This window comes from Gopherus evgoodei, chromosome 1, assembly GCF_007399415.2.
Source record: "Gopherus evgoodei ecotype Sinaloan lineage chromosome 1, rGopEvg1_v1.p, whole genome shotgun sequence".
In the NCBI taxonomy this organism is placed as follows: Eukaryota; Metazoa; Chordata; order Testudines; family Testudinidae; genus Gopherus; species Gopherus evgoodei.
Genome location: NC_044322.1, coordinates 274370324 through 274382751, shown reverse-complemented (window position 1 = coordinate 274382751; position 12428 = coordinate 274370324). Strand labels below are relative to the sequence as shown.

The 12428-nt window shown below is 43.2% G+C and overlaps 1 protein-coding gene across 3 annotated transcripts; it reads left to right on the top strand.

Annotated features, from left to right (window-relative positions):
* The first annotated feature begins 916 nt into the window (after positions 1–916).
* On the top strand, positions 917–11796 carry LOC115643883. Of its 3 annotated transcripts, none has more exons than XM_030547874.1 (8): positions 917–1205; positions 2813–2917; positions 3385–3447; positions 4719–4799; positions 6077–6272; positions 8077–8187; positions 9258–9347; positions 10423–11796. In XM_030547874.1, the coding sequence occupies exons 1-8, from the start codon at positions 1105–1107 to the stop codon at positions 10675–10677; spliced, it is 1002 nt and encodes a 333-aa protein (XP_030403734.1). In that variant the 5' UTR covers positions 917–1104; the 3' UTR covers positions 10678–11796. The 3 variants fall into 3 exon arrangements, with proteins under 3 accessions (XP_030403734.1, XP_030403743.1, XP_030403754.1); XM_030547883.1 differs by having other exon boundaries at positions 922–1205; positions 2800–2917; XM_030547894.1 differs by having other exon boundaries at positions 922–1205; positions 2781–2917.
* Positions 11797–12428: the final 632 nt, after the last annotated feature.

Below are 12428 nucleotides of genomic sequence, written 5' to 3'. Positions count from 1 at the left end.
ACACCCTGTCAGGTTATTCAATTATTTTCATTAAATATGTAGGCTAAATAATAAAATTAATAAATTTTCAAGCTGAATATGTATTAATTCTAATGAACAATGCCACATTATGCAGTATTCATTTTTGAAAGTTTATAATAAGCAATGCTCTGGGGGGAGGGGTGGGGGCAGAGGGCGCAAGGTGGAAGTTTCGCCTAGGACGCAAAATATCCTTGCACCGGCCCTGGCTGTAGGCTTTGTGTTCGTTGGCTTGCTTCTGTTGGTGGGTGAGATTGAGGGGGGGTGATATATATAGAGATGAGCAAATTTTCACAGGCAACTTTTTGGGGGCAATAAACACAAAAAAAATTGGCAACAGCCAAACATTTGCAAATACATGTCAATTTTGCCACGTTTTTCATTTTGAATTTTTTAAGTCAAGCTGAAAAATGCCTAATGGACTGTTTCAATATTTTTCTGACCAAAGATTGTTGATAGTTTAGTTGGAAACAACTTTGTTTCAAATTTTCATTTAATTTTATTTTTAAATATAACAGCTCAAACCAAAATAAAACATTTCTTTTTTATAGAAATAAAACATTTCAATCGAGCCAAAATAAGACTTACTTTTTGCTGATTTATTTTTGAATTTTCAATTTGCTTAAAATGTTCAAGATTTACATTTTCATTTTTAACTGGGACTTTTTTTTTTTAATTGTGAAGTTGCCCACAAGCCAAAAAATCCATTTTTCACCCAGTTCTGCTGTGAAGACTCCCATTTACTTCAATAGAAATTGAATCATGGCCAAAATCAAGCTCCCACTGCCAGGGCAGCAAATCTCTTGGCTTTCTACTCTGGTTTTGCAAAGAGATTGTCTGTCCGCTTCTCTGGATACCATCAGCACATTTAAACACCTCCCACATATTTAAAACTATAAATAGCAACAGTAGTCTCTTTTCAGCCTGCAGGAGAGCTGCATTAAATTACTTGTAGCTCAGGGAAGTGTGAGTGGGCAAAGTGGGACACTGTACAAATTGACTTTGCTTTCTTATGATAGTCTAATAAATTAGGTTAGCATTCAGTGTGGAAAGTTTGGAAGAGACATTTGCTATTTTAATAGAAGCATGGAGCAATGCGCTTTATCTAATCCAGGCACAGCTCGGCCAGAGGTTTCACAGTGCAAGGAGTTGGATCACAGAACAGGGACTTCAAAAGAGACCAACAGGTATGCTGGGCAATTGGAACTCAGTGGGTAATCACAGCATGTTTAATAGGAGCTCTAAGTTTCTGTTTAAAAATGGTTATGAAATTCTCATGCAGCATTCTTCCTGTTGTCAGTGTTTGCAGTCAGAGACAGCATTGGTTTTTTTTTAATCCTAGCATTTGCAAATTTCAATCCAGGATGAAGATCAGATATTTTAAACCAAAAATGACAAAATTATGCATGTCCCCTACCCTCCCCCGAATGAAATCTTAAAGTGCTTTGATTTTGCACCAATTAGAAAATTGCAAAATGATTGTTTCTGCATATACTGCGAGGGGAAAACAGAGTTTGCTTTTTCACTGACCACTGCTGAACTTGACCTTTCTGCTCATTTAAGTTCACCAGCAAGCACACACACATGCATCCTGAATCATCCCATGCTCAGCTGCAAAAGCTTGGTCAGTGTGTGTTTGTGCAGTAAGTCTTAACTACATCTGGAGTGGAGCTGCACAGTTCAGCTCCAAAGCTGGACTTCCTCTAAAATTTGGGGGTATTTGGATCTGGAGTTTTGGGTCCAATCGTTGTACCGATGGAGCGAGTTCGAGCTGCACAGTTTGGATCCTGTTTCAGTTTCAAAAGAGAGTTTTTCAACAGCAGTGACACCCAGTGAAAAACCAGAGAACCGCTCCTTCCATTAATATTAGACAGCAGTTCATGAGGCAGCCCTAGAAGGGAATTATAAACTTGCGGTCAGAGGTGCCAACTTTCCCTGTTTCACGTGGGTGCTTTCCCAGAGTGTGCTAACGCAGCCAGGCAGTGGCTGGGCGGGAAATACTGGGAGATAGGCGGAGGAACAGGGACGCAGTGCGCTCAGGGAGGGAGGGGAGCTTGACTGCCAGTGGGTGTTCCTGCCCCACAGCAGCCACGGAAGCAGTGCCTATGCTTGCAGTTACCAATGGCCCAGGCTGCCTCATCCTTTATCTGACACTGGGGTTCTGTGGTAGGGGGTCAGATCCTTACTCAGTCATTAACTGAATTGTAGGAATATCTTGAACCTGCAAAACTGAGTTGGAAATTTCTCCAGAACAATATTTGGAATTTCTGGTCCTAGGAAGAACTGAGAAACAGAGAAGCATCCATGAAACTGCAACATATAGAATGCCACAACCTATTTCTGTCTTTCTCTTTTTCTGACACTCTCTAAAATAAAAATATTGAAGACTGGTTTAAGTAAAATAGCAAGCCAGATTTTTCCCCCCAACCTCTGAAATGTTTTAGATTCAGTTTAAGTTTTGTGTGGTGAGTTTTTATTTTATCTTGCCTAGTTCATCCTGCTCTAGTGATAATTGCTAAAATGTCTATTTTAGGGTTTTATACTGTCTCCTATCCCTTCCACAAAAAATCAGTAGCAATACTGAAGTCTTGAGTGGATTTCACGGAGACTGGCACTTCATGCTTTTTGGGTAAAACATCTGCTTGGAGTAGGGTTTTTTGTTTTCATATTTTTAGATTTTGTTAATTTCCTCTTTCTTCTGTGAGAGTACGGGTTTACTGGATAGAAGGTGTTGTCAGTGTTGTTACTCTTATGCTGGAAAGACTTCTAATGAGTTATCAGTCATCCTCAATAGCTCTGTGCCATCCAGAGGTGAAAGTGAGGCTCCACAGGATGAGCTCACAAATTTGAGTGGAACCAAGATGGAACAACGGGTGAAATATGTGGAAGACAAACTCAGGTAAGTTTGGTGATCTGAAATTATATTCCATTTTAGACCCCTACCCTTGGGGCCAAACAAGTGTTCATGTTCCTAATGGATCTCTGAGGTTCACACCGTTCTTGTCATTTGCCCTCCTTGTTGTTTATTGAGATGCCGGCCCCTTCTTTGGCTAGAGGGACAATGTGTGGCCCTCCTTGTCTCCAGAGGCTCAGTGCTGTGCCTTGGCACCATTGCTTGGCGCTGACTCCTAGAGAAAGAGAGAGAGGGTGGCTAAGATCATCACAGGTCTCCCACATGCCAGGGCAGGGCCACAGTCACCCAGCTGAGCAGCTATGTTTTTAACCATATAAGTTTTGACTGTTTCGGTTTTTTGCTGAAGGGCTGACTAAAAATTTTGGGAGGGACTTCAACTTTTGCAGATGTTATTACTTTATGGATATTTTATTAACTCTAAATCCTTTGCATTGTTCTTTGCCTAATGGAAGGGAAATGAATGCTCGATTTGAAGGCGCAGAGAAACGACTAGAGGTTTTGCAAGAACGGCTCAGGTAAGTAGGGAGGGTCAGGCCTCGATGACAGTGAAAAATATTGTGATTCTTTCTCAAGTATCTATCATATCAAAGAAGTCTTGTACATTTCCAGGTGGGCTTTCTTCTTGCTTGTGGGTGTTGATACTAAAATATTAACATGCCTAGTGATTGGACTAGCTCCATTTCTCTGGCTTGGCATCGCTCTCCATGGTCAGGTCCTGAGGCTGCCATCAGCTTTAGTTTGTCTTGCAATGCAAATCTGACAGTGTGATGTAACACCACAGCCTTATTACGCTGTGTGATTTTCATCTTAAAATCATGTCATGTTTTGAAACACTATGATGAATTTTAGCTCCATCCCAAATAGTTTTCTGAATAGGTAATACCCCTTTGTGCATCAGCGGGACACAGGATAAAGCTACCCTTCCTGATATAGAAAGGGCAGGTGGTAAGCTTATACTTGGCAGGACTGTGAGTGCAGCTGCCATGATAGCATACTCTGATCCTAGAGGAAAGGGAGAGTCTTGCATTACTTAGCAGTGACCTCTTAACAGCTATTTAAGGGGTGGCATTGACAAGCTCCTAAAGGAAGGGTGGCAGCTGAGATTCTGGTGAGAGTGGAAAGGGGTGTACTGTGGGGGACAGAAGAGAGGCAGTACCCTAGAGATCCAATACACAAGCATAACATGTCAAAATGAATCCTCTGAAAAGATCAAGAATAGTGATGAGCAAATCCAGAAAAGGTTGGTTCCAATAAACACACAAAAGTAAGGATCTTCTTTAGCCTTATCTGAATCCCATATAACAGGGATGGAAATTGGATAAGAACAGGCTTTAGTGAGATATTTCCTGCAACTTCTGTGCTTGGTCAGGATGGCATTACAATGACAGCCGCCTCTCTCCATGGTATTGTGGAGCTTCCAATCCCAGCTAGAAAAAGGAAATACAGAGGCAGCCAGGATAAGAGAAATAGCTAATCAATCTTTTTTCAAACCTGAAAGGCTTTTCTTAGAATTTTGTCAACTCAAGACTCGGTTGATGTAGAACAAAAATTTTGGTTGTTAACAGAAAGTGATCCATGATACAGAGATTGGAACTAGATCCAAATTTCCCCCCAAATTCAGACTAAGTTGGATCCAGAGATTTTGTTCAACCAAATACAGTAGGCTAGCTGCAAAGGCTGGATCTGGATCTAGATCTGGATCTGAACTTTTCCAAAGTTCAGTTTTCTGGGTTTTGGTTTATTCCCATCTGCATTTTTTATTTAACGTTGTTTGTCCCATCTCTAGTCAGGAAGCAGCAAGTGAGACTGATTGCTGTGGCTCCAGATCACAGGAAGCCTCCAACAATAGTCAGTGCTTCGCTCAGAAGTGAGTAGTGTGTATTTTTGTTGCTATTCTGTGAATTGCCTCTTCATCTAGGACCACTCACCCTGCTCCCATCTTTCTAGTACATCTGTCACCTGTGAACTTGTTGGGACTCTACAAACACAACCTTGTGAACAAATTTCATGAAGGTGCATGAAGACAGCAACACACATGTCTGTGCTCAGGGAAAAGGAGATTTTTGTGAGTTAGGGACAAGCAGTGTTGCTTGTCCATCAAAAGATGTTTATTACCCAAGGTTTTGACACATTGGACTGAACCAGCTCTTATCAAAATCAATGGGAATTTTGATATTGACTTCAGTGGGTGCTGGATCAGACCATAGTTTGTAACACACATTACCTTCCTCCTAAGTAGAAATATTGGGGCTAGCGAATCCCTTCAGTATCTAAATGAATCCCATCAAGTGCCTTGTGTATTCAACCTGTGAAACAAGAAATCCACAATGTAATAACACTGCATTTGGCGGCAGCAACATCACAACATTGCAAGGCCATAAATACATCTGGAACAATAACTGTCCTGTGAGCTAGGCTTGCAGAATAGATTGGTGAGAAGCTGGGACTGTCTCTTAACTTCTGGAATGGGAGTGTCCTGTGCATCATTGGCTGGTTGGTGATATTTATTTTGTCCATGAATCTGTTTCATGGAGCTTTCCAGAATGATCGGCGCAGAAGTTTCATCAGAAGGAGGAAGAATGTGAAAAGTGGAGAAAGAAAAAAAGAGTCTTAGAGCAAAAGTAGGGGATTTGTAAATATTTCCTCCAGAGCTTATCTTTCTACAAAGAGTCTGATCCTTCTCCCAATGCTGTAACCCCTCTATGCCACCTTGGCAGCCAAAGTGTCCCCTCCCCAGATTCTCAGTCTCCATGGGGTATGTGTACTACTGGCTGCAGTGAGATGGGTGACAATGGCAGCTCTGTGCCTGTCCCACTACCCAAGTGCAGATGAAAGAGGCAAGCTCTCAAGACAAAACCCAAGTGCTGTTTAGATCATGCCAGCTCCCACTTGTGGAATATCACTGTGAGGGTGATACTTTTCCAGACAGAATCTGGCACACCCGGATGCTCCCTGGTCAGGCAGATATCAGTTTAGGGTTGGGAAATACAGAGTGGAGGCTGTGTCTTGTGAATTATATGGCAATTCATAAACTATTTCCAGATTATTATTAGTTATTCTTTATGAATATCCCTTTATTCTTGATGCTTCTCCTTTGTATCTGGCGCTTCCATTTTAAAATGAACTTTTTAACCCCTCTTTTAGCCCTGGATTGGAGCCTGTCTTGGCCAATGCAATGAGAAGTCATAAGTTCTCTGAGAACCTGAATGACCCTTGTCAAGAAGCAGATGTGCTGGAAATGTACAATGGGCTCAGGACACATGAATGGGAGAAAGCCAAATGTGCTGCAAGTGGCTCTGCCTTCCCAATGACATATGAAAAAGGTAGCACCATAATTAAGGTTTGTTCCTATTCATATCCATCCTAGAACTCAAATGTATAAAGTCTTGAAGAAATAATAGCACTGTATGAGCCAGTCTAATGACCTGGCGTTTGGTACTTGAATGATCAAGCAGGAAACTAGATGTGATCTAAGCACCTCTTGATGCCAACTGACAGAGGGCATAGGGGCATAGGGCATAGGGGGATCCCCTAGGTTCATCAAAAGAATGCCATGTATGGTCTCTAATGAAAGCCTGTCTCACACATGACATCATAATCATTGTAAAAGGAACGTATAGCGAATACGTGAGGAGTTAAGTGTATCTGCTGAAAATTAAGCTCTGTAGGACTGGTGGTTGAAGGCAGGTCATTGAAATGTAGCGCACCATGAGACAAATTGTCCAGACAGGAAGAGAGAGATATTTATCTCTCTGGTGGGCCATTGTGTGTCTTACAATAAAACTCTGTTCCCATACTGAGTCACATGTTCATTAAGAGTTTCCAGAAACTTTAAAAGGAAATTAACTGAAAGAGATAAAGAGCTGAGGATGCCCAGTTTTCAGGTGAAGATCAAAGTTCTGGCTTGGTATATCTGGGGGGTGCAGAGAGATGCTCTGGCATCCTTCAGTCTGTGAAGACAAGTTTCCAGCTGGATTGATCTTATGAAAGAGAGATCTCAGCCATCCTGCTTGAAAATGCTAGGGAAAAGACTGGGAGTAAGCTCTCCTAGAAGAGATTGAGGAATACCTTGTGAGTTTAGTTTAGCTGAAATAAGCATGTTATGGTTTATATGTAACTATTTGTTTCCAGCATTGTTACTTACTAACATTTGACTCTCTGTGTTTTGATTAAAAAAACCCTTATTCTTGTTTCACTATCCCTGTATCTAAGCTGTGTGTTAAGCGGAGTGGTCATCCTGAGTTGACTGTAGAAGCTGGTGTGTCCTGGGAGCAGAGAATCTAAGAGTTCTAAGAGTGTTCAATGAATTAGAGGCTGGATGCTCCATGAGGATGCGCGGAGGACTCAGTAGGGAGTGGGTGCCTCTTGCTAACCTGTACAGAGAAGCGAGGCCTGCGGAGGCCTGGAAAGCAGGGCTTGTGTTGCCAGAGTCTCGGGGAGTCGGGGAGCTGGCACACAGCAGGTAGAGAAAAGACTTCCTCACACTAAGGGCAGGTGGTAGTGAGGTGCCTCACAACCCTGGGTAACCCTGGGAAGTGTCACAAAAGGGTCAGCTACTATGCTGTTAACTCTTATTTTCCAGCCCAGCAGGGCCTATGGAATGCCATGGTGACCAACCTAATGGTGCTGCACAGTCCTGGCATTCAGAAGAGCAGGTTCAATTCCTTGTTGCCATTTCTCACTCCAACTAGGCATCGGCTGAGAGTGTTGCAGCATCTTGTCTGGTTTCCTTCTGATTCCCTGTGCTGTGCCACATAGGAGATCTATTTTTGATTTCTAATTATTGCTTCAAGACTGGGTGTATTGGAGAAAAAATCACCATGTATATTAAGAGGACAGCATAGGTGCACAGAAATGGAGTGACTGCTGTCAGAAATGTCTGCACCAATTGTGCAGTGGGAGGCACTCACACTGACACTCCCTTAACTGATTAACCTCTAGCTATTATTGAGATAACTTCAATCCCTGATAGCTACCTGAAGCTTTTTTGCACATGGATTCAAGGTGCATTTCTACTGATTGAGGGATGTTACAGTCGAATGATCTCTCTACTGAAGACGAGATTTAAGTCTTGTACGTATTGCACCATAATTCTTGATCCTCATCAATGTTTACAATGATCTGTTGCTATCTTTGCACCGCAGGCTGTGTTTTCTATATGTGAAGAAGATCTGTCACAAAGACTGACGCGAATTTTTGAACTCCTTGAGATTCCAGTTTCGAAGAAAACCACAAGCCTCTTTGACAGCCAACAGGTATTTAACATTATAGTGCATTAGGACTTGGGTAGCAGAGGGAAGCTGGGTAACCTGCTTAGATCTGCCACCTCTCTACAGTCTTATTCACATAAGGGAAATATTTCAAATGTCCCACAGTTGCTAAACCTGCTTCAGCACCAACTGTGTGAGCGATGCTGGAAGCAGGGCCAGCTCTAGGTTTTTTGCCACCCCAAGCAAAAAAAATTTTGGCTGCCCCCGACCCGGGCCCTGGCTCTCTCCCCGCCATCAGTGCCCTCCCCAACTCACACCCCCTGCCGCCCCAGGCCCCACACGGCAGCGCCCTGCCCTCTATGGCCCCGCTGCAGCTTCTGGCTGCCCTGCTGCAGTCCCTGGGTGGCTTGGGCTGCTTCGCCCAGCCCCGGCTGCGGCGCTGGGGGGCAGCCACCCTGCAGCACCTGCAGGTGGCTCCATGCACCCTGCGGGCAGCCCGCACCCTGAGTGTCCCCCACTTGGAGCCTGCCCGGCCCAGCCACAAGGTGCAGACGCTGCTCCCCAACATGAACCACAGTGGCCCCAGTGCACGGCCACGCTGCTGCCAGGGCCGGTTCCAGGCTTTTGCCACTGGAAGCAACAACAAACAACAGCAACAACAACAAAATATGGCCAGAATGCCGCCCTTGAAAATGTGCTGCCCCAAGCATGTGCTTGGTTTGCTGGTGCCTAGAGCCGGCTCTGGCTGGAAGCCTAACATAGACAGGCAGCTATAATGGAAATAACATGAGCTAAATTATAAGCTGTGCAGGACAGGGAGCAGAGGGGAGAACTGCGATTCCTTTATATTTGTAAATGATGTGACAGGAGAATGGCTGAGTCATATGTAGTATGGTAGGTCACATGACTGAGACACGAATTCTGCCATTGACTGTCTGGAATGCACTTACAAGACATAGAAACCTCCTTCCAAGCCCATGTCCCAGTCTGGGCATTTGACCAAACCTTGGGAGACGGAAGTTTCCAAATCACTGTTGGGCCAATAACCAGGAAGTGGATTATTCCCATTTCATATTGGCTAAGGCAGGCTGTTTCGTTCTTTGTTTGGTTTGTAGCTGCCCCCTGGGCTGGCAAGAGAGATAAAGAATCACCTTAAACATCTCTATTTTAACTATGGAGAAGACTTTTACCAAGCCAAGAGTAGGGTGAGTAAATACTAAGCCTGGGAAGGGGGTTCCATTTCAAAAAATGTCTGTGAAACTCACGGTATTGAAAGACACCCCACTGAGTTCTGTGCTGTATTGTCCACGTCTACCAGGGGGGTGGGATTCACCAAACTCCAAGAATTTTCCTGTCCAGCCCCTCCCTTTTACTCCTCTTTCTGCCCCCCTCAAAGGGCAGATCTACACGTAAAACACTGCAGCGGTGCAACAACTGTAGTGCTTCAGTGAAGATGCTACTATGCCGACGGAAGAAATCCACCTTTATGAGAGTCAATGGCTATGTTGATGGGAGAAGCCCTCCTGTCCACCTAGCACTGACTACTGGGGGCTAGGTTGGTATAACTGCGTTGCTTGGGGGTGTGGATTTTTCACACCCCCTCAGGGATGTAGTTAAAATGCCAATGTAAGTTTGTAGCGTAGCTGCACATCGTAGTAACACCTCTGGCTGAGGAGCTCTAGATGCTCCTCTCTTCACACCCTGTTAATGCCACACCTTCCATCGGCCAGAAGGGGCTGATAGAGAATGTGCATCTGGCTTCTGTGCTGGCCCATGAAAGCTGGACATTACATTGTGCTATGTGGAACTGGGACAACCGTAAGTGGGTGGAACTCTGATTTCAATACCTATATTCCAGTTCTATAAAACCAGACTCTGTCCTGTTTCTTGTGGTAAATGTCCATCAGGACTGCAATGGACCTGTGTGGTCAGCCTGCAGTTTGGAAATTTCAAAAATCCCTGGTTTCTCTGGTCTCCTGAAAGGCTTTGTTTGGATATGTGGGAGAAAAGACAGCCCAGGAATTTTGTCAGGCCTCTGGCACGCTGAGTCCCATAACCTAGAACTTCTCCTGGTGCGGAGATCAGACTAAATAAAAGAATCCTGGGTGTGTTTCCCCCATCACTATCAGTTCTGGCTTATGAATTCCATTACTGGTGTCAGTTACTCCATATTTATAAGCTGCAAACTGAGTCAACGGGTGGTGGTAGAATCTGCTTAACAATTAGCATAACAACATTGCAAAATCCCTATGATACTCAATGTCCTCACTTTATTTTCAGCCTTCACTTCCTCCTGATCTACAGAAGTTTCAGCCACTTGTACATTTCACAGCAGAGTGCTACAAAATTTACTGTTTGTTGCTTCTTCAGAACCCACCCATTAAAGCTGTGTGGCCCACAGAGGAAAGAATCCCAATCTCTTGCATACAGCATGTGGACAATAAAAACGTGGAAGATAGGATGCTGTTAAACTTTCTGTGGCCCGTGCTGGCATGTGGGAGACTAGTATTTAAGAAAGCTGTAATCTATGATTAAATGGAATGGCTGTTTGGAATCTGATTATACCTCTGAGTTATAAAACAATTAAAAAAATAGTGAAAGAGTAGCCTTGCAGTTTGCGTCTTTTTTTTCAGAAAATGCTCAGGTTTTAGCTCTTGTAGCATATACTCCTGGAAGGGGATGTGACATAGAGACCACTGGTGCCTGCTGGCAAAGCGTTCACTGCTTTATAGCAGCAAATCCTAACAGGCTTGACAAGCTCACTATACCTTGCACATAGCTTTCATAGTAGTTATCCATAAAGAATGCCATGAGAGGTCTCAAAACCATGGTCACGCTGGTCATTAATAGGGTTGTGAAATGTATGTACAGATATTATGTGAGGGGTTATATGCCTGTACTAGAAATATGTTTAGATTTGATATCAAGGTATGAGTCACCAACCAAAGAGAAAGGCAGGTTTTCTTCCAAACAGGAGATAATATGTGTCTCTCTCTGCCAAAATGTAAATTCAGATTGTAAGTTAACGCAGTGGAATCCCCATCTACACAGGAAATCAACAGAGCCATGGGAAGTCAATAGAGAAGAGCACACTGGAAAAAACAAGTAATGGGGGAGTGATAGCACCCCTGACTAGGGACAATAAACTTTGGGAGATACAGGAAGAAGACAAAAAGACACCCTTTTATCCTGCACCTAGGAAGTAAATGAACAGTGGTTTACATTTGTGAAAACAGGATCTCAACTAACCTTGGCTGAAACACTGCAAAAAAGACTTTGGGTAAAATAAACTTCTTTAGAAAGGGGTTTGGCTTGTGAAGTTAAGATGAGTCTCTAGAAAGCATGTATTCATTTTCTTGTATATGTATTATGATTTGGTTGCTCATTTCTGTTCCCCCTGTTATACCTTTCTACTCCTGGAATGCCAAGCATGGACACAATATTATCCACTCAAACTGACCTATTCACTTCTGCATCTAACTTTGGACTCTCCAAGATACCCATCTTCAAACAAATTATCTAGCATCTCAGCTTAGAATTATAAAACAGGACAAGAGTACAATTTCCAAGCCAACATAATGTACTATTTAATATGGTGTAACATGCCTTGGTTAATAAAACAAAAAAAATGAATTTAAAGAGGCTGAAGGTTAATCCATGTCACATTGTTCATTTCTATTTGATCGTCAAAATAATAACACAGTGACTGTATTTATAAAGCACCTCTCCCCCAAAGTGCTACACATTTTAGTGTCATTTAAAAAGTCAGGGAGGGGCTAAAACAAATCTCAAGGAGAAGCGACTTCCAGAAGATCACCCAAATGCCCACCACCTGGTCTGTAGTGGAGGGATCCCTGAAAAACTGGTGACTTCGGAATACAAATATATCCCAGAGAAAAAGGCTCCAGATTGAGATCTTGAGTCTGGCCTGGGTCTGTACCATTAGGAACCCAGATCCCCGCTGTTGTCAATTGTTGCAGCTCCACTGATGTAATAGAGCAACAATGATTTACACCAGCTGGGGAACTGACCTAAAATCTTTAAAAAACTATCTGGACCAAATTAAAATCCAGCTCCTGCTTTGCAGTCAGTCAGTGTAAAGAATGCAGGGTGCACCTAACATGATCACAGCTGCCAACAGCCCTGACCAAGAGAAAGTGAAATGGGCAATATCTCAGAAAGACTAGAGGTCCAGATAAATACATTGACATTTAAATGCTACTCCAAACCTCTGCCTGTGCTAAAGTGAGCTGGAAACTTGGGAGAACTGATTTTTCTCATGTGAC